We start from the raw sequence: 19151 nt of genomic DNA, 5'->3' as shown, positions 1-19151 counted from the left end.
GGTGGTTAAGGCCTTTGCTTTAAGAGACCATCAGGATTCAAGTTCTCATTCTGCTGCTTCCTAGCTACTATATGTGACCTTAGAGAAGTTACTTGGCTATGTCTCCTCAGTCTCCAAAATAATAAAAGCATTAATCTCTTATGGTTGTTGGGTCAATTAAAAGAATTAATACACGTCAAAGTCTCAGATGGTTATTGTCTCATAGCAAGGGCTATAGCCTGAATGTTTGTGTCATCCCCACACCAAATTCATATGCTGAAATCCCAACTCTTAAGGTGATGGTATTCAGGGGTGAGGCTTTTGGAAGGTGATTAGGTTGTGAGGGCAGGGACCTCATGATTAGGATTGGTGTCCTTATAAAAGAGACAGCAAAATGCTAGCTAGCTCCTCCCACCATGTGAAGATACAGTAATACCCTTTCTATGGACAAGGAAATGGGCCCTCCCAGACATTGAATTCACTGGCACCTTGATCTTGGACTTCATAGCCCCCTGAACTATAAGTAATACATTTCCATTGTTTTTAAGCTGTTTAGTTTATGTCATTTTGTTATAGCATCCTGAATGGACTTTGCCAGTGAGCTATTCAACACATGCTGCATGTTAGTCTCTTTTTTAAAAATTATACTGTAAGTTCTGGGATACATGTGCAGAAAATGCAGGTTTGTTACATAGGTATACATGTGCCATGGTGGTTTGCTGCACCCATCAACCCATTAGACTCTTTCTTTTTAGTGCTTCTAACTTCCTGCCATGAATAGACTGCATAAAACAACTCTGACTGATCACTTACCTGATCACAAACATTAAGTAGTCCTCCAAACACATATATAAACATGTTAAACATCATCCAACTGTTGGCCACATCCAATATTCTGCTATTTTTCTCCATTACTTTATATTTGTTGAAGTACCACCCTCCTTTAAAACTCAGCTCATATTTTATATCCTACTGATAGTCTTCCTAGATCACCCACGTCAGACTTCTTCTCACTCCATCCCCTATATTCCCAAAGCACAAGGATGATGCTCTTTAACACAGCATGCCTTGGCGTTATTTGTGCATACTGTGTCTCTTAAACACAGCATGCCTTGGAGTTATTTGTGCGCACTATGTCCCATTTGGTAGACTATCACCTCCAGGAAAGTAGGGTCTGTATCTTTTCAAGTTTGTATTCCCCATAGTACCCAGCAGAGAATTTTACACTTAGTAGATCCTCAATAAATGATTGTTAAACTTGGTTGAACCCACATAATTTTTTTTCTTTGTGGCAGATGCCCTAAGACAAAACATAAAATAAATGAATTACTTTTCTTATTTCCATTGCAATATATATGCCCTGGGCTAGTGTGTATTTGCAAGCCTGGTTTAGAACTTAGGGAAGTCATCAATCTAGGAAAGGAGAGGAAATACATTTTAAATCACAAGAGCAGTATAGTCTTATATAAGGCCTTCTAGCAAAGCAATTATCAATGGCTCAATAACCCAGGTGCTAGTGTTATTATGAACAAAAGTCTGAAGGTGAGAAACAATGAGTGATATCAGCTTTTATATTCCATAGGTATGCAATTCAATGAAACATGTACAGATGGAAGGTGTGGATCTGAGAATCGTATCTGTGTATTACAATGCAAATAATTGGCCTTCCTTCTAAAGAACATCTGTTGAAACATCTGAAAGCAGTTGTTTATACGGCTGCCAAAATGCTAAAAAATATAATAATTCTCCAGTGAGGTTAGAAATATCCGGGGGAAGAAAAATACTTTTTTATGTAGCTCTGCTTTATTAAATCTTGCTGTTTTTTCTCTAATATGGCACATAGGAGATGCTCAATAATATATGTTGAATGAATAGCAGAAACTCATTAAACAGTTGTTGAATGAATCATCTCTTTTTTTTAGAATTATAAGGCACATTTTCAGAAAACTGTATGCCCAAGTTTTACCACATTGTATACCATTTTTATTTGGCCTAAATTTAAGTAATGCTACTCTTGCCCTGAACATTATAAAATGTAATGAGCATGGATATCTATAAGAAAAACTATCTTAACACTACAGAAAATGTATAAATAAACCTAGATATACAACGACAGTACTTTTAATTATCTTAATATGTCACTTTTATTATTATAGGACACTTAAACTTTGCGTTGTGAGCTCATATAAATCATATTTGCTTCAACAAACAAAATAAAATGTAAAATTCCTGGTAACGTGTATGGTTAACTCTAAGAAGAGTGTAGCTTTGGATTTAAAAGCACCAAAATATTCTGGTATGCCAAGATGATTGCAGACGATGAAGAAGCCATTTCTCCCCATACCCGCTTTCTTGAATTTCCAGCAGCTCTTTCTTTCATACTCCTGTGTAAGTGAGGCAACTGAACTCCCCAAAGACCTGCCCAAATTTTACTCTGCCAAGTTTCAGCATAGAAAGAGCATGTTAAATAATACATGTGAATTTGAGTGCAACTAATAAAATTGGAATGTTAAATAGAAGCATGCTTTTGAAAACCAGCCTCCTTGTGAGGACGTTCCTTGTGCAAGTTCATGGGAAATAATTCTGAAGGGAGTGATATTAATCAATAATATAATTTATCTTCTGGAAGCCCTTTCCTTTGATGGCCACTGTGGTACAGTTTATAAGCCTCCAAACAAGTGCTCAAAGAAAATGGTTCAAACCACAATTTAAGCTTTGTTTTCACTCTTGAACAGATAAAGAGTAAAATTTATTTTGGTACATCTAAATTTTACACATGCCTCTCTATGATGGAGGATTATGAAGTTATAAAAATATATTTATGAAGAGTTTTTAATGAAATGGTAAAATGTCTGGGATGTAATAAGAGGAAAAAGAGCAGAATCCCAAATTAAATTCGTGGCTTCTGATTCCAGATTTCTTGGTTTCAGTTCTCACTGCCATATATGAGGTACTCAACTATGGCAATATGCTTAATTGTTCTGTGCCTCAGTTTCCTCAACTATGCTATGAAGGCGACAGCAAAAATCATCTCAAAAGGATACAGAGTGTTCAAAATAGTGCCTAGCAAATAATCAATAACAAATTATTATTACTGATTCACAATAATTTCAAGTTTATAAAGGAAAAATGAAGAGTGAGGAGGGTTACCTGGAAGGGAATTGGTAAAATGCTAATATGTACTTCTAAATGACATGATTATGGGCAGTTCTTTTCTTCTTTGTTACTTTTCAGTATTCATTCTTTTAAAATAAAGTCAAAGAATTAAGTTTTATGCATCAACAGCTTGATGGAAATTAAGGCAGAAATTTGAAATAGGTTAAAATGTATAACTGATTAGACTGCAGCATTAATGAAATATTAATTAAGCCTATTGTGATGTGACAGAATTAACATTTATCTTATTTCACTTAATTTTAAATACATTCTAACAAGTTACTTTTTAAAGTTCAACCAATGTCAATTTTACCTTCAGAAATAAAGTCAAATGTTTATTTTATTTAATTTTAAATACATTCTAATAACAAATTACTTTTAAAAGTTCAACCAATGCCAATTTTACATTCAGAAATAAAGTCAAATGTTTATTATAATGTCAATATTTCAACCTACTAAAACTAAAAATATTTTAATTTTTGATTTAAAAAATCCCACGCAAAAGTCCCAAAGGTGCCTTTGATGTTTAAGCTTTAATTAGCAACCACTTTGGTCTCTGACACATATTGCGCAGATATTGAAGCGTTAATATTACTGCAGCTTGATTACAAAAGGCAATGATTAATTTTAAAGCAGACAAAAAAGATATGCCCTGATTACAAAGGAATGATTAAGGCGGAATGTCAGACATTGCACATTTATAGCAGTCTTTGCCATCGTCAAAGGATAAGACTTTGTAAAAGTTTATATTTAGAATCACAGTTACTTTGTACTTTACAATATTCAGTGTTTGCGCCTTGGATACTGGGCATCCCAACTCCAATTGGGCCTAAGACCTTTGGGGTTCACATGCCCAGGGCAAACCTGCCCACCACAGGATGGTCCCAATGAGCCGCCGTAGTTTAAGTTCTCACAGGTAAGACCGACCTGAAGCACTGCCTCTAGCCGTAGGGAAGGTTTTGGCCCTGGATTTTCTTGGCACTTACCATTTTGTTGAAAGACAGAGAGCACCCTGAGGACATTATTCCTAAAATGAGAGCGGACTGGGATTGAAAGGCTAACTACAGAAATGGCTGCTGCCCAGACGCCCTCAAAAGCCAAGGCCTTGGCCGCCATTTTTATTTGCCGCCGAAGCAAAAAACAAACCCACGGAGGGACAGAGGCCTGGGTTAGGGGTTCCGCCAGGGAAAAAGGCAGACCATGAAGCTGCCCTTTTAGGGCGTGAAGGAGAAAAGCCCGGTTTGTAAACTGTAACGGGAACCAAAGGCTGAGGGCAGGAACGGGCAGCAGCGGCCAGCGTTCCTAGACCCTCAGACCCCTCAAACCCCTCAAACCCCGTCCGGCGTCGGCCTCCATCTTCTCGCTGGGCTGGCGACAGAGAGTTAGAGACAGGTCTAGCTGGGAATAGTTCTAGAAGAAGCCATCTTCTTTATTCTGCTTTCCAGGATCCTCAGGGTTGGTTATAAAATACTTAAAGGGCGAGAAAAGGATCCCAGGAGCCAGGCCCTGAGATGAGCTTGGAGTCCCTGTTTCAGCACATCATCTTCACCGAGCATCAGGCGGAGGAGAGTCGCCGTTTGATGCGAGAAGGTCGGGGTATTTCTGTCCTTTGCATGGGGCTTTTGTCTTCTGGTGCTGGGTGCTTGGAGGAGAAGGAAATCCCGAAGGCAGTGGTCAGAGCCCTTAGGGGAGCTTGCTTGCCATGCTGAGGGAAAGACAGCTGAAAGGTGGCTTGTCAGACGCCACCAAAATGGGGACTTTAGAAAGACTGATGTGTTTAAAGATTTAATTTTTATTACAGTGAGGTCGGAAATAACCAGATGTCGTGAAAAAATTAAGAAAGCAACGGAGGAGCTGAATGAAGAGAAAATCAAGCTGGAATCTAAGGTATTGAAATGTAGAGCATACTAATTATCACTTGAAAAAGCCTGCCTTAACTTGACTTTTCCGGGATATTTCACTGTTTAACCAGTTGTCCTTCAAGTAGGAAGCACATTACTCTGTGCTGGCTGTTTTGGTTCCATGGTGCCTGGTGATGTTTAAAGTTCTGAATCCAGTGACACCTTCAGTTCTAATATGAATTTGCCCTAAATAAACTAAGGTAATGAAGAATTCATTGTCCATTTTGTGGGATGGTTAAGGTTTTAAAAGAGCACAATGTCATTAGAAGAATCATTATTGTACTTGTTTATTAAGTAGTTGGTGCAGTATATACATTTTGAATGATAAATAATTTGTGTGCTATGTTGATAGGACAATTGCATGTAAATTTCAAACAAGCCGCTGCCTTTCGTGTTAAAATTCTCTACCACATTTTAGACATGCCTTGCGTCCGAAGTATACCTTTTCCATTAGCGTTTCTTTTTCCTGCAGCATTTGTAATGTTCTGTTATTGTAAAAAGAAGCAGGAGAGTCTGATGGCTTCTTGAAGGATGGGTAGAATTTTGAAGAGGCAAACAGAAGGAAGTAGTAGGAGAAAAGCATTCCAGACAGAGGGAGGAGGCAAATATGTGCAGCGCATATTGGGAAAGGAATCTAGTCAAAGCCAAGGACTGATATCTGAGAATAGCAGAAAACCATTGCAAGTTTCTGATCAGGGAGCAGTAAAAGTGGGTTTAGGTAGCCTAGCATGGTGGCACATGCTTGTAGTTCCAGTTACTCAGGAGGCTAAGGTGAGAAGACAGTTGTTCAGTTTAATGCCAGCCTGGGCAACATAGCGAGACGCTGTCTTAAAAAAAAAAAAAAAGGTAGTTTTAGGAGGATCTTTCTGAGCTCTGATTGGGAAGATGGGAATAGACAATTAGGAAGCTAAGAACGTTATTTAAGTGTGCCACAATGAAGGCCTCGCTATGGGTGGGGACAGAGTTATTCAAAAATATTTAGTGAGTACCCAATGATGGACTAAACAAACACCATGTAATATGAAGTCTGTTTGAGGAAGTCTGTTTGCTTCAAATATGTCTATTTTAACTTATCACTGTGAGGAATTTTCAGTTTTTGGGAATGAAACAGAGAACATTTCTCCATCCGGCAAATTTCAGCTCTTCTTTCGAGGTGTTGCTAAAATATCACCAATAAAGCCTTCCCATAGACATCTTGGTAAAATTTTAAAATTAAACAATGATACGTACTTTGTGTTTGTATGCCCCACTATTTTGTGAGCAACATATCTGGAATTTTTTCCTTATCCATCTTTTATTCCCACTGCCTGTTATCTAACAGTATATAGTATACAGTAGTGTGTTGAATGAATTAATGAGTACTAATAGTTTGATAGATACTAAGGAGAGTCTTTTAAAATAGGATTCTTAACTTGTTCAGTGAGATTCTACCTCCTGTTTTGCCTGTGAATAGCAGGTAAACTAGCTGCTACCAGCAATGCTGAAAGCTGCTGGTATGGGCAAAACACTAAGAATGTTATGGTGCAACTTTCTTTTTCTTGAAAAAGAATTAAGACACTTTCAGGATTAGTACCTAGAAGCTAATAGAAGTAATGGGCAAAATATGAACACTTACTGTATGCAGGGGCACTGTTCTAAATGCTTCTCCTGTTAACTCCTTTAATCCTAACAGCAATCTTGTGATGAGACCCCATCATTATTCCCTTTTTATGAGTGAGGAAACTGAGAGGTAAATGACTTGTCCACGATACATAATTCAGAAACAAACTACCATAATGAAAGTAACAGTAACAGCATATTTTATTAAAGTAGATTTCTTAAGCTCATTTTAAATATTTTTCTTCATGATAATTCAAGTATAATATAATATATCTGAAGTTTTATATCTTGTTTAGGTTAATATTTTTAAAATGTTGCTTGTACAAGTTTTTGTACAAAATGCACTTTTCCTGGATTGGTGAGGATGTTGACCTGATATAACGTATTTTTTAATACTACTCTGTAGTATTTTCTTTGTTAGCAAAGTTTTGTCTGCAAATGGAAATATAATTCATTGATGTATACACATACATTAAAAAATGTTGATTCAGTTGTTTTTGCTAGAAAGAAGACAGAGAAAAGTCCTACCATTGTTTAGAAACATTTGTTGAACTTACTAATTAATACAGTTTCATAAGCATGCATTGCTTTTTAGCCAGCTCGTATATGTGGGTAATAATACATTTGTATCTTACTAATAAAATTAATATATGAAGGTCACTGTTCATACAATACTAATTTGTGCTTGAAATAGTTTGATTTATATTATAGTCAAGATGGTATGTATATGTGCATAAAGATTTTAAAAGTGGAATTCACAATTATAATGCAAATGACTAATGGGAAGAACTGAAGAACTAATCCTAAATTGATTTCTTGTTTCTTTTATTCTGAGTTAATTATATGTCTGCCAATAACAATGAAAATATATTTACTTGAATATTTGACTTGGCATTTATTGACCTATTTATCAAACAGTAGCAGCACAAGGAAAAGCTATTAATAGAACATAATTTGAATAGAGTAGTGCTTGTGCTATTGTACAGTGATACATTCAGAAAATTTGGGGGGCATTTATTTTGGATGTTGCTTCTGGTCAATAAATGCATTTGGAAAGTACAGTATTCATTTTTTTCTTTTATGTAAAACCTGGATAGCATGTAATTAGAACTTGAATGATAGCCTTTGCCTTTCAGGGCTCAATGAGTCTTTTAAAATATATGGTTGCAAAAATCTCAGGTTATATAGTATGAGTACTTTATGAATTGGACAGCTACACTATGCCTGGTTAGGTTTGGTAATATGAAAACAAAAAAATGAGAACATGCCCTGGATTTGCATTCGTGCTTACCAATACACATAAAACTTCTGATAGTTAAGGAGAAGTTGTATAGTATTGATGACAGGGCAAACCAAAATTAAGGACTCATAGAACATTGGTAGTTTCTTTTAAACGCCTAAAAGAGGTTCTTCTATTTTTAAAAATGGCGTATAATTAAAATTTTGACGTTTAGTTTTTATAAATGTGTTACATAAAACTCAATATAATGCCATATTCCCTTAACAGGGAGTAAATGGAGAAAAATCTGAGGTTATTTTGTGAATATTTTGTTTACTTTTTCTGTTTCCAATTTTAACTTGTTGTGTAAACACCATAACAATAATAAAAGAATATTTCATAAAATTTTAAAGGAAAATTATATTGAAATAAAAAAGTAACTTAAGCTGGCCCCATTTACTTCTACTTCTTTACCTCAATATGTATGTGTTCTTTTTTTTTTTTAATTGGTAAAAGTTAGGAAACCTCCAGAACAGCAGGCAAAGTCATATCCTTTAGTACCGTATTTCCTAGAGAAAGAACAAAATCACAGAGTATTATCATTTATAATATTGAAATGGAGTTTTGTAATTGAAGTACTTTTTGCTTTCTTTAAACTTAATACAAAAATTTAGATCCTACCTAAATTTAATTTTGTTGTTGGCAGTTACTTATTCAACAGACATTCATTGAGCAACTGCTAAATCACAGTATGAATACTTGGCAAATAAATTATTTAACATCTTTCTTCCTGAATTACAGGATAAACATCAAGCAACTTCAACGATATAAACCTAACTGTAAACTCAAAATTTTTGATGTTCTCATTTAAAGAAAAAACTTGTTTCCATTTCTCTATGAAATTCTATAGAGAAAACCTTATCACATTTGTCATGAGTAATTATCCAAAACTTGGAAGTAGGCGAAAGAGGTCACTGAGTGTCCTTTGACTATTGTATTAGGCGTTGTCCAGTAGCTCACCTTCCTGAGGACAGTAAGGTTTATAGGGATGTGAACCTTGGTACTGGGCTGTTTATTTCTTGAATATGCGAATCATTCTTTGACCCCAAGGCCTTTGCACTAGCTGTTTCGTCTGCTTGAAATGCTGATTCCCTTAGCTGTTACTCTGTCATGCACACTCACTTCATTTAGATCTTCCCATGTGGAACTTTTAGTGCTAACATTAGGACAGCCCCATGCAAATCTTGATGGTTGGTTAGCCTAAGTCTCTGCTCAGTTGTCACCTTAGAGTATTATTCTTAAAATGTGATCTCTGAGTTTAAAGGGGTCCCCAAGACACTTTCAGGGAGTTTGTAAGGTCAAGCTTTTTTATGATAATACTATACAAAGGTACCATTTGCCATTTTCACTGTGCTAATGCACACATTGACAGTGCAAAAACTGCGGTGAGTAAAACTGTTAGCGCCTTAACACAAATCGAGGCAGTGGCACCAAACAGTACTAGTAGTCATTGTATTCTTCACTGCCGTGCACCCTCAGTAAGAAAACAAAAACTGCTAGTTTTACTTAATGCTTTGATTGAATTGTCAAAGATATTTTATTGAAACTGATCATTGAGTATATTCATTTTCAATATTGTATACGATTACATGGGAAGTATACCTAAAATACTTTTGTATTCCAAAGTGCTACGATTGTCTCAAGGGAGAGCATGTGTGCAGTTGTTTGAAATGCAGTATGAGCTAGCTCTTCTTTTTCTGAAACATCATTTTTACTTAGATAATTGACAGTCAAGTTGTAGTTATTTAGATTTGGGTGTTTGGCAAAAATTTTCTCAAAAATAAATGAAGTAAGCCTAAAATGTCAAGGCAAACATCTGACATTCTTCTTCTTATTTTGCCAATGATAATATGTAAGCTTTCAAACAAAAATTAGAATTTTGGAGGATTCCTATCTATCTGTCACCATAAGCTTGGCAGCTTCCTGGTACTTAAAGATTTTTCTGGTGAGTTGGTTAGTGATATTAATGAATGTAAATGTTACTTTTGAAACAGTATGTTTCAAAATGTTTCAGAATGTTACTTTTGAAAGCATATTATGAAATATATCAACATTTGGAGGATCTGCATAATTCAGGGAAGCAGTGAGTAATGTATAAAGTTACAAAACTGTGCACAGAGAAAAGTGCACAGAGAAAAGGTAGACTCAAAGTGCAATCTAGACCAATGGATTTTATTATAACATAGAATGAAAAGTTCATTGAAATGGTTTCAGATTCCACATTGCAACTAACGTTTAAGGAGCCACCACATGGTGAATTTTGATATAGTATCAAAGAAGAATATGCACAATCATTTCCAACTATGTATCTGTGCACTCCCTATTCTACAATTGAAAAACATACTACAAAAGATTGTGTAGAAGTAGATATGAGAGTCCAGCTGTCTTCTTTTTTAATTTTTAATTTGTTTTTATTTATTTATTTTTAAGAGACAGAGTGTCACTCTGTCACCCAGATTGGAGCTCCGTGGCACAATAACAGTTCACTGCAACCTCAAACTCCTTGTCTCAAGTGATCCTTCTGCTTCAGCCTCCTGAGTAGCTGGGACTACAGGCCTCTGCCACCCTACCTCGCTAATTTAAAAAAAAATTGTTTTCTAGAGACAGGGTCTTGCTATTTTGCCCAGTCTTGTCTTGAACTCTTGGCCTCAAGTGATCCTCCCACTTCGGTCTCTCAAGTTCTGAAATTACAGGCGTGAACCACCAAACCTGGTCCCAGCTGTCTTCTATTAAGCCAGATGTTAATGAGATTTGTAAAAAGTCTACATGCAACTCCTTTTCCTAATTTGCTTTTGTTTTGGGAAGTAATTTTTAAATACAGATGTGGTATTTAAAATGCAATAGGATTATTGTTATTCTTAAATTAATGTTTAAAAATTTTTCAATTTTAATTTTGATACCAAAAATATTTCTAGATATGATTCATGAAAACAATCAAACAAAAAGAAAACTCAATAATTTTTTAGACTATGAAGAGGTCAAAAGACCCAAAAATTTGAGTCCCTGTCTCTGTAGAGGCCCTTCCCTGAACTTCCTATATAAAATAGCATTACCATCTCTCCCTCTCTCTATGCTGTGTAATACGTACCACCTCTTGGCATGTTTTATATTGATCTGCTTATTATTTGTCTCCCTGCAGTGGAATGTAAGCTCCACAAGGGATAGAAATTAATCTATTTTGTTCACAGCTGTTATCCCAGCATCTAGAACAGTGCCTGAATGATAGTAGGTATTAAACAGACATTTAGTGAATGAATAAATTAATTTAAAATTTTTCTCATAGAATTCTATTTTCTGTTTTCCTCTGCCTTGAATTCTACTTGTTTGATTTGATGCCTTTCTTACATGGTGGTAGATTTTCTTATTAACTTTAAGAATTTATTGATTTTATTTTATTGAACCTATCTTTAGAAGAACTTATCTTTCCTGGCTGTTCGACATATTCCTTTGATAGAAAAGATGTCCCTAAGAAGCAGTTTTACCCCTGCTGCCAGGGCCTCGCAGGTTTTCCCTGTTAAGGACCAGTTTTTATGTTAAATTCTGAGCTCAGGATTTCTGCACTGTATGGATAAGAGATTTTGAATCTTACTCCCATCCACAGATTAGGCTCAGGGTTCAGATTCACAGGATATGAGTCCTTTTCCACTCACGGCTCAATGGGATATAGCTCACTTACACGCTGCATCTCTAGGGCAACAGGTGGAGTTTGTTATCCATCTTTTGTAACTGGCATAGATATTTCTCAATTCCTGACAGTACAGTGAGTCCAACCCTGGCTCTCTTTGCCTGTGATTTTTGTTCTTATGTGGGCATTTAAAGCCTAATCCCTAATGCCTGTATCCTTTCTGAAAGATGCTCCTGTGAGTTTGAATTTTAACACACCATCCTTACCGTGAGCTGTCTCTTTGTTTCTTGCGTGAAGATTTCCCTCTCTTCCTTTCTGCTTAGCTTTGTAAATAATATTTTAAACATAGTTAGATTGTATCTAGCATTTCTCTGTGTTTGGGGTAAAAACTAAGTCCTTTCTACTTTTGCTTTTACTGCCATATTAACCATAATTCTGCACTATAAAATTCTTCAGTGCCTCACATTGTCATTTTTGGGTTCTTATTTTTTATGTGTTTTTTGATGAGTCTGTGTAATTGTTTAAGTAATTTTGTAGGAGGAATTTGTGAATAATAGATCTTCTAAGGTATTAATATCTGAAATTTCTGTTATCCTCACACTTGCATGAAAACTTGTCTTTACAGAATTACTGAGTCAAACCTTTTTTTACAACATTTTATGGATCTAGCACTATCATATTCTGAAATTTATTAATGCAGAAGTATTGAAGTCAACCTCGTTTTTAAAAATCCTTTTTTAAGGTAACCTGTTAGGTTTGGTTTTCTTCCCTGATTGCTTTTATGATTTTAAACAATCTGTAGTTCCCAATTTGGTACAGATATATCTATTTTTTTTTCTGGTACAAGGGTGAGCCTTCCATTTTAACCTCAGCTATTATTTCATAGAGTTTGTTTTCTTTTTTTGTTTGTTTGTTTTTCTGAGACGAAGTCTTGCTCTGTCACCCAGGCTGGAGTGCTGTGGCGCGATCTTGGCTCACTGCAAGTTCTGCCTCCCAGGTTCACACCATTCTGCCTCAGCCTCGCAAGTAGCTGGAGCTACAGGCACCCATCACCGTGCCCAGCTAATATTTTTGTATTTTTTGTAGAGATGGGGTTTCACCGTGTTAGCCAGGATGGTCTCGATCTCTTGACTTTGTGATCTGCCCGCCTCAGCCTCCCAAAGTGCTGGGATTACAGGCATGAGCCACCGCGCCCGGCCACATAGAGTTTGTTTTCAATACACCCATTTCTTATAATTTGGAAGGTCTTTTTTCTCTTTTCTCTGAGTTGAGTCCTCAGAAGTCTGGGAAAACTTTGTATACTTTACATCCCTGATTCTGTCTTTTACAGTATTAGTTTATTTAATGCTCTCTGCAAATTTAAATCATGTGTTGTCTTCTCTTTTTATAACACTTTAATTTTTTGCCTTTTTAAAAGTCTCAGCTTGTTTTGTTTTATCTTTTTCTGCTATGTCCTTCCTTGCTCTTGTTTACTAGTGGACATGTCTTTGTTTGCATCCTCTTAAGAATAGTAAGTAATTGATTATAATTTTTTTTTCATCCTGTGCTCTTCACTGTAATCTTTTGGATAATTCTCTTTATCTCTTCTATTTACAGTATTTTTCATAGGGTTCATGTTGTTATTCTGTGAGATTTGTTCAGAACTGCAATTTGCCCATAAATGCAATGTATAAATTGTTTTTCATCCTGTTTTCATTTTCTTGAATACTGGAAGAATCAACTACTTTCTTAGAGCTAAAGCTGATGGACAAGCTGATGTGAGTACCCCCGGCCCAATTTCTAATGTTGTTGTAGTATAGCTTTACTTGACTGAGATATGATTATTTCTTGCATATGTGCCAGGTTTTCTTATTTGTTGAGGAAGATGTATGTTTTAAAGAATGTGTGACATTTTATAGTTCTTCCATGAAAAGAAGTGCATGAATAAAGATGTTCTACCTCAGGATCCCTTTGTTTTATATCCTAAAAGGTGTGGTGATAGGTAAGGTACGGTACTGCCACCTGAGTTGCCAAATACACGGAAGTTATGTTACTTTAAAGTTGCTCCCCAGGAAGAGTCTTTCAGATTAAAAAGTATTACAAAATGTTCTTGACCGGTCAGTATTTGTGCTTTGCTCATCTTTCCCTAATCAGATTACTATTTCACTGAGATGGGCAGCTTTGGAGGAATAGGAGTTTTATTTGAGGAAAAGAGGAATAATAATTTTTGCAGTTTAGGGGTTATTTTGAAAAGAGTTGACTTTGGACTTTGGAACAAGAGGTGAGTTCTGAAAAGGTGAGTGGAAAGGATCAAAGGCAGCTGGTGACTTACAGTTGTGCCTGTGAGCTCATGCTGATAGGAAGACTTTCTCATGTAGGCTTTGCTGTATATATGGTCTCATGGATTGTTATTGCCTGAATTAATACTTCAAGATAAGTTGAAAGGCTGTATACCTCAGTTTCCTTTGTTCAGATGAGTTCCATGATTTCAAATATAGTCTAATTTCTTCTGGTTAAAAATTCCTCCCAAAAGAGACAGGGGAAGGAAAGGGAGAGATGTGACCACCACAGTGAGCAAACGGATCAGATTATTACTCTAAAATATTCCTTTAATTCTGAGGTCCTGCTTCTCCCCATCTTTACTGAGATTTCTTGCTTATGTTCCTACTGGAAGAGTGGGTTTTATTCCTGGGAAATTCTGAGACCTTCTACCATTATATTTGGTGAACATGTAGTAGATTACTTTTCAAAATTAAAATAGTTTTATTGTTTTAACTCTTTATAAAAGTAGTGTTTATTTATTGCAAATTATTCCAAAAATAGAAATTGGCAAAAAATAGAGTGAAAATCACCTATAATTCCACCACACAGTTAACATTTTCATAGGCTTTCTTTCAAAATTGTTTTAATGCATTTATATTTTTCTTAAATAATTTGCTTTTTTCTATTTAGTGTAACCTAGACATTTGAGCAAATATATATATATATAAGCAATTTTAATTGCTGCATAGTATTCCATTATATGTTATACTATATTTAATTTCCTAGTGATAAGTATTTACTATTGTATTAATAAATTACTGTTTCTTTCTATCATCATTGCAGTGATAATTGTATACGTACATCTTTGTGCACTTATCCTGGCTTTTTAGGGTGAAGCCTTAGAAATCAAATTGCTCTGTCAATGGGTCTATAATTTTTAAGGCTTTGATTATTTTTAAATTGTCCTCCAGAAAAGTTGTTCCAGTGTTATTCTCACAGTTTTACTACTCATACACTAGAAATTAACATGTTTTACAAATATAAAAATGACATCTTTTTAGTTTTAATTTGAATTTTTTAACTTAGTATTTTTAATTTGTATGTGTATTTACCTATTTCTATCCTGTTCTAGTCTTTTCTGGTTGGCATCTAGCTTTTTATTACAGATATTCTTTCTTTATCATTTGTTGCAAACTTTATTATTTGTATCTTGGCTTTTTATGACGTGATTTCTAGTAAAAGTTTAGAGTTTTGTGTTGCTAGAATTTTTAATGTTTTAGTTTGTTTCTGAATCCATTCTAGGCTTGGGAAAGCCTGTCCCATTCCAAGATTTTAAACAATATCTTTTTCTAATACTTTTATAGTGGTTTTCTTTTTTTTAATATTTTAAAGAAAAATGTTGTCACCTGAGTAAATGTCACATGTTCGCCATTGATCAGACATACACTGTCTTTATGATACAGTGGTGTGCATGTGCATGCGTATGTCTATACTTGTATCTGTGTTATATATTCTATACTACTTTATCAATCTATTTGTTTTGGCACCAGTGTATTATTGGCTTAAATATATTAGCTTTAAAATATCTTTGACTCTCTGGAAGGGTAATTTCTTTTTCAGAATTTTCCTGATTCTTTTCGTGGTTTATATTTCTGGATAAATTTGAAAATCATTTTGTCAAATTAAAAAAGAACCAAAATCATTGGAATTTTCATTAAGATTGCACTAATTTCATGTTGTAATTTATGAAGAATTGATGTCTTTATAAGTCTGAGTCACATTTAAGAATATAACATATTTTTCTGTTTATTCGGGTTTTCTTTTATGTTCCTCAGTAGAAGTTTTTCATACAGGTCTCAGATATTTCTTATTTGTGTATTTTGTTTGTCTTGGTTTTGCTGTCACGAATGGGATATTTTCCATGCTTTTTTCTGTTTGTTGTTGTTAACTAGAATAGATTTTGGTATTTATTTTGTTAATAGCTTCTTTACGAAACCCTTTTTTTAAATTTCTTCACAGTTTATCTATACATTTTCTTGGATTAATATATAATAATGGGGCCAGGTGTGGTGGCTAACACCTATAATCCCAGCACTTTGAGAAGCCTAGGCGGGTGGATCACCTGAGGTCCGGAGTTCGAGACCAGCCTGGCCAACATGGTGAAACCCTGTCTCTACTAAAAATACAAAAATTAGCCAGGCATGGTGGTGTGCCCCTGTAATCCCAGCTACCCTGGAGGTTGAGTCAGGAGAATTGCTTGAATCCATGAGGCAGAGGTTGCAGTGAGCCAAGATCGTGCCACTGCACTCCAGCCTGGGTGACAGAGTAAGACTCCATTTCAACAACAACAAAAATATTTATTTGTATACAATATTTAATATGTATAAATATATGCATTATAGTTTGTATAATAGTATGTAGTGTATATTGTATGTGATATTGTATATATTATATATGATACATATGTAATAATAATAAGGCCACTGTGGCTGGAATGGGGCAAGTGAGGAGGTGACTGATAGGAGAGGTGGCTGGAGGGGGAGTGAGGAGGTGAAAATCAGGTAAAGCCTTATAAGCCATTGTCAGGCGGTTATTTTCTTCCTTGCTAACTATATTAGGATTACTATGTCATAGTAAGTTATTCTTTAAGCATTGCCTTTGTGATTTGGAAAAGTATAAAGAGAGATCTTTTTTATAAAAACCTTAATGTCTGCTATCAATACAATATTCATTAATGTACCTTAGTATTTAGAATGTCTTTTATCATGTTGTCATAATAATGATATATTTTCCCCAATTGTTATGATTTTAGGAATATGAAATTTTCTACATAACTCTTAGTTTTTTTTAAATGTAAAGTTGCCTATTATGCTATGGGGCAGAGTATTTAATCCGCAAAATGTCAGTTCCTCAAGGCTGAGGTTATTTTTAACAACAGCAACCACAACAAAGAGGACCTATGTACTTTGCTAGCTTGGACCCTAACATTAATTTTAAATCCTATGTCATTTTCAATCTTTAAGTTCTCCTGGCAGAAAAATACCTAAAGGCACCCAGACAGCAAGAGTAGTGAAAAGTCACAAATCATGGCTTTGCTGGAAACTGACCTAGTTGACCAGATAAGTCAGCTCACTGGGAAAACTATAAGTTCCATTAAAAAATCAAATATCCCAAGAGGAATAAAACAAGGAAAGGAAAAACAGTCTTTATTGCTGAGAGAAGCAGAATTAACCAGGGAGTTGGCATTACTATAAATTAGAATTTTCCAAAACAGTAATATTTTCTTACAAAGCTTGGCTATTTGATTCCAGATTCTAGAATATAACTTTTTTTTTTTTTTTTTTTTTTTGAGACAGTTTCACTCTCATTGCCCAGGCTGGAGTGCAATGGCACAATCTTGACTCACTGCAACCTCTGCCTCCTGGGTTCAAGAGATTCTCCTGCCTCAGCCTCCTGAGTAGCCAGGATCACAGGTGCCCCCACTGACCTGGCTGATATGTAGAGGGGGGTTTCACCATGTTGGCCAGGCTGGTCTCAAAACTCCTGACCGGGTGATCCGCCCTTCTTAGCCTCCCAAATTAGAGGTGTGAGCCACCGCACCCGGCCTATCACTTTAAGGCTATATGCAAATGTATTTTTTCATTTCTAGTAGGAGATCAGATAGAAATGAAAAAGAGAAAATTTTATCACTGCCATTAGGAACTTCTCACCCTTTTCTTTATATTGTCTGTATTCTTTTGGGATCTTAGTGGATAACTTAGGACACAGAAGCAATGGATTTTTAAGTTTTTATTTACTATAAAATAAATGGTTCAAGCTACATAGACATAAAATATGTCTCAGTTCAAACCTGACTCAGATATGTTTAGAAATATTTTTATATCACACTCTAACATTTTATGTATTATCTCCCCAACTCTGATCTCCACCCATTACCTTTGTAACAAAAAAGAGGTAAGAGGATTTTCTGATGATTATTTATTCATCTTTTGATCCTATCAATACATTCAGGGTTATATTTGGAATATTTACTTAAATTTTACATATCAGTATATTTAGTTTTCAAACACAGGAACATAAAAAATAAGTTAAATCAGTTGGGACAACAATAAGAACAAAAAGAACCATCTGAAACATTCTACGAACAGGAGACTATGAAAAGCTCTTTTATTTCTGAAGAGTTAGTAACTTATACTTAACAATGAGGAACTGGGCAGATTCAAAAGCTTTTTTTGTTGTTGTTGTTAGTTCCACTAAAATATAAAGTCAATATATTAACAATATAGGCCTTATCTAGCTTCTGCAACCTTGATCTATTGATGTCCTTAACAATGTGAAGCAGTATATTATAGGCCTCTATTCTTGTCGTTCCTGACTTTAACTTTCCCAAACTCCTGCCGCTTTCTCCATCATTCTACTTCTCATACTTACCAAGACTTTTTGTATTAACATTTTTTAACCATAGATCCTATGTAAATTTGAAGATTAATGTACCATAATCTTTCTGTAGTTATTGACTCTCTGGGCCTCTTTAGATCTGGATTAAAAGAGGCAAATATGGAAGTAAATGATAAAGACGGAAGGTAAGACAAAAAGGGAATGAAGAGGAGATAAACTAATACTAAAAATAAAAACAGAAGGAGAGAACTTAAAATGGATGATTTACATAAAATTTTAGGGAAGACGAAAATTATGGATGTGCCCTTTTTATAAATCTTTAGAACAGCTGTCTACTTTTTAGTTTTTGGTATATAGATTTCATTTTTTAGGTAATGGTAAAATATTCTGGTTAAGTGCCAATATGTCGCCTAGCTCTTCTTAATACTGGTTATTCTCCCTTTTAAGAAAGAAGACATGGGCTCAGTGGTAATTTAAGCTCTTAATCATTGATAGCTGAAACATAGCACCTTAATTTCTGAGTCCTTAACATAAGGCTTTTCTGAATTTGAATAATAGATTTGCTTAAGTCCGATTTAGAAATTTGTTAGTTTAGTAAGTAATATTTTCCTCATTTTTGAGTTCTGGGTTTGACATAGGTCTTTTACAACAGACCAGTGGTATACATGGACTTACAATTCATAAATTGTGTTTCTAAAGGGTACCATACTTGAAATACCTCAGTAGATTAAACCCACATTTATCCAGCTCATTATTTGGTCTTTAAAGCATTTTTTGTGGACATTCCTGGGCAATGTCAACAACAGTAACTCAGAGTTAGGTATATACTGCAAACACCCTTCTCAGTAAGCTCGGGTGGATCTAGGATTTGGTAATTTCCTTAAATGTGTATTAAACTTATATATTTTCAACTCATTATCACACCTTGAAGTCCCTTTTTAGCTCTAGAATTACCTTTTCATTACTTTGAAAT

General features: G+C 35.1%; 1 protein-coding gene across 1 annotated transcript in view; it reads left to right on the top strand.

Moving 5' to 3' along the window:
* The first annotated feature begins 4057 nt into the window (after positions 1 to 4057).
* Positions 4058 to 19151, top strand: part of CCDC172 (coiled-coil domain containing 172) — a 56595-nt gene continuing 41501 nt past the window's right edge. Inside the window, exons 1-3 of the mRNA XM_023224209.1 lie at positions 4058 to 4237; positions 4581 to 4725; positions 4937 to 5022. Of these exons, the coding sequence (XP_023079977.1) occupies positions 4647 to 4725; positions 4937 to 5022 (165 nt within the window). The 5' untranslated portion in view covers positions 4058 to 4237; positions 4581 to 4646. The remainder of the gene's footprint in view (positions 4238 to 4580; positions 4726 to 4936; positions 5023 to 19151) is intronic.

This window comes from Piliocolobus tephrosceles, chromosome 9, assembly GCF_002776525.5.
Source record: "Piliocolobus tephrosceles isolate RC106 chromosome 9, ASM277652v3, whole genome shotgun sequence".
Lineage (NCBI taxonomy): Eukaryota > Metazoa > Chordata > Mammalia > Primates > Cercopithecidae > Piliocolobus > Piliocolobus tephrosceles.
Note: the sequence above shows the minus strand (reverse complement) of the source record. Positions and strands in the feature narration are given on the sequence as shown.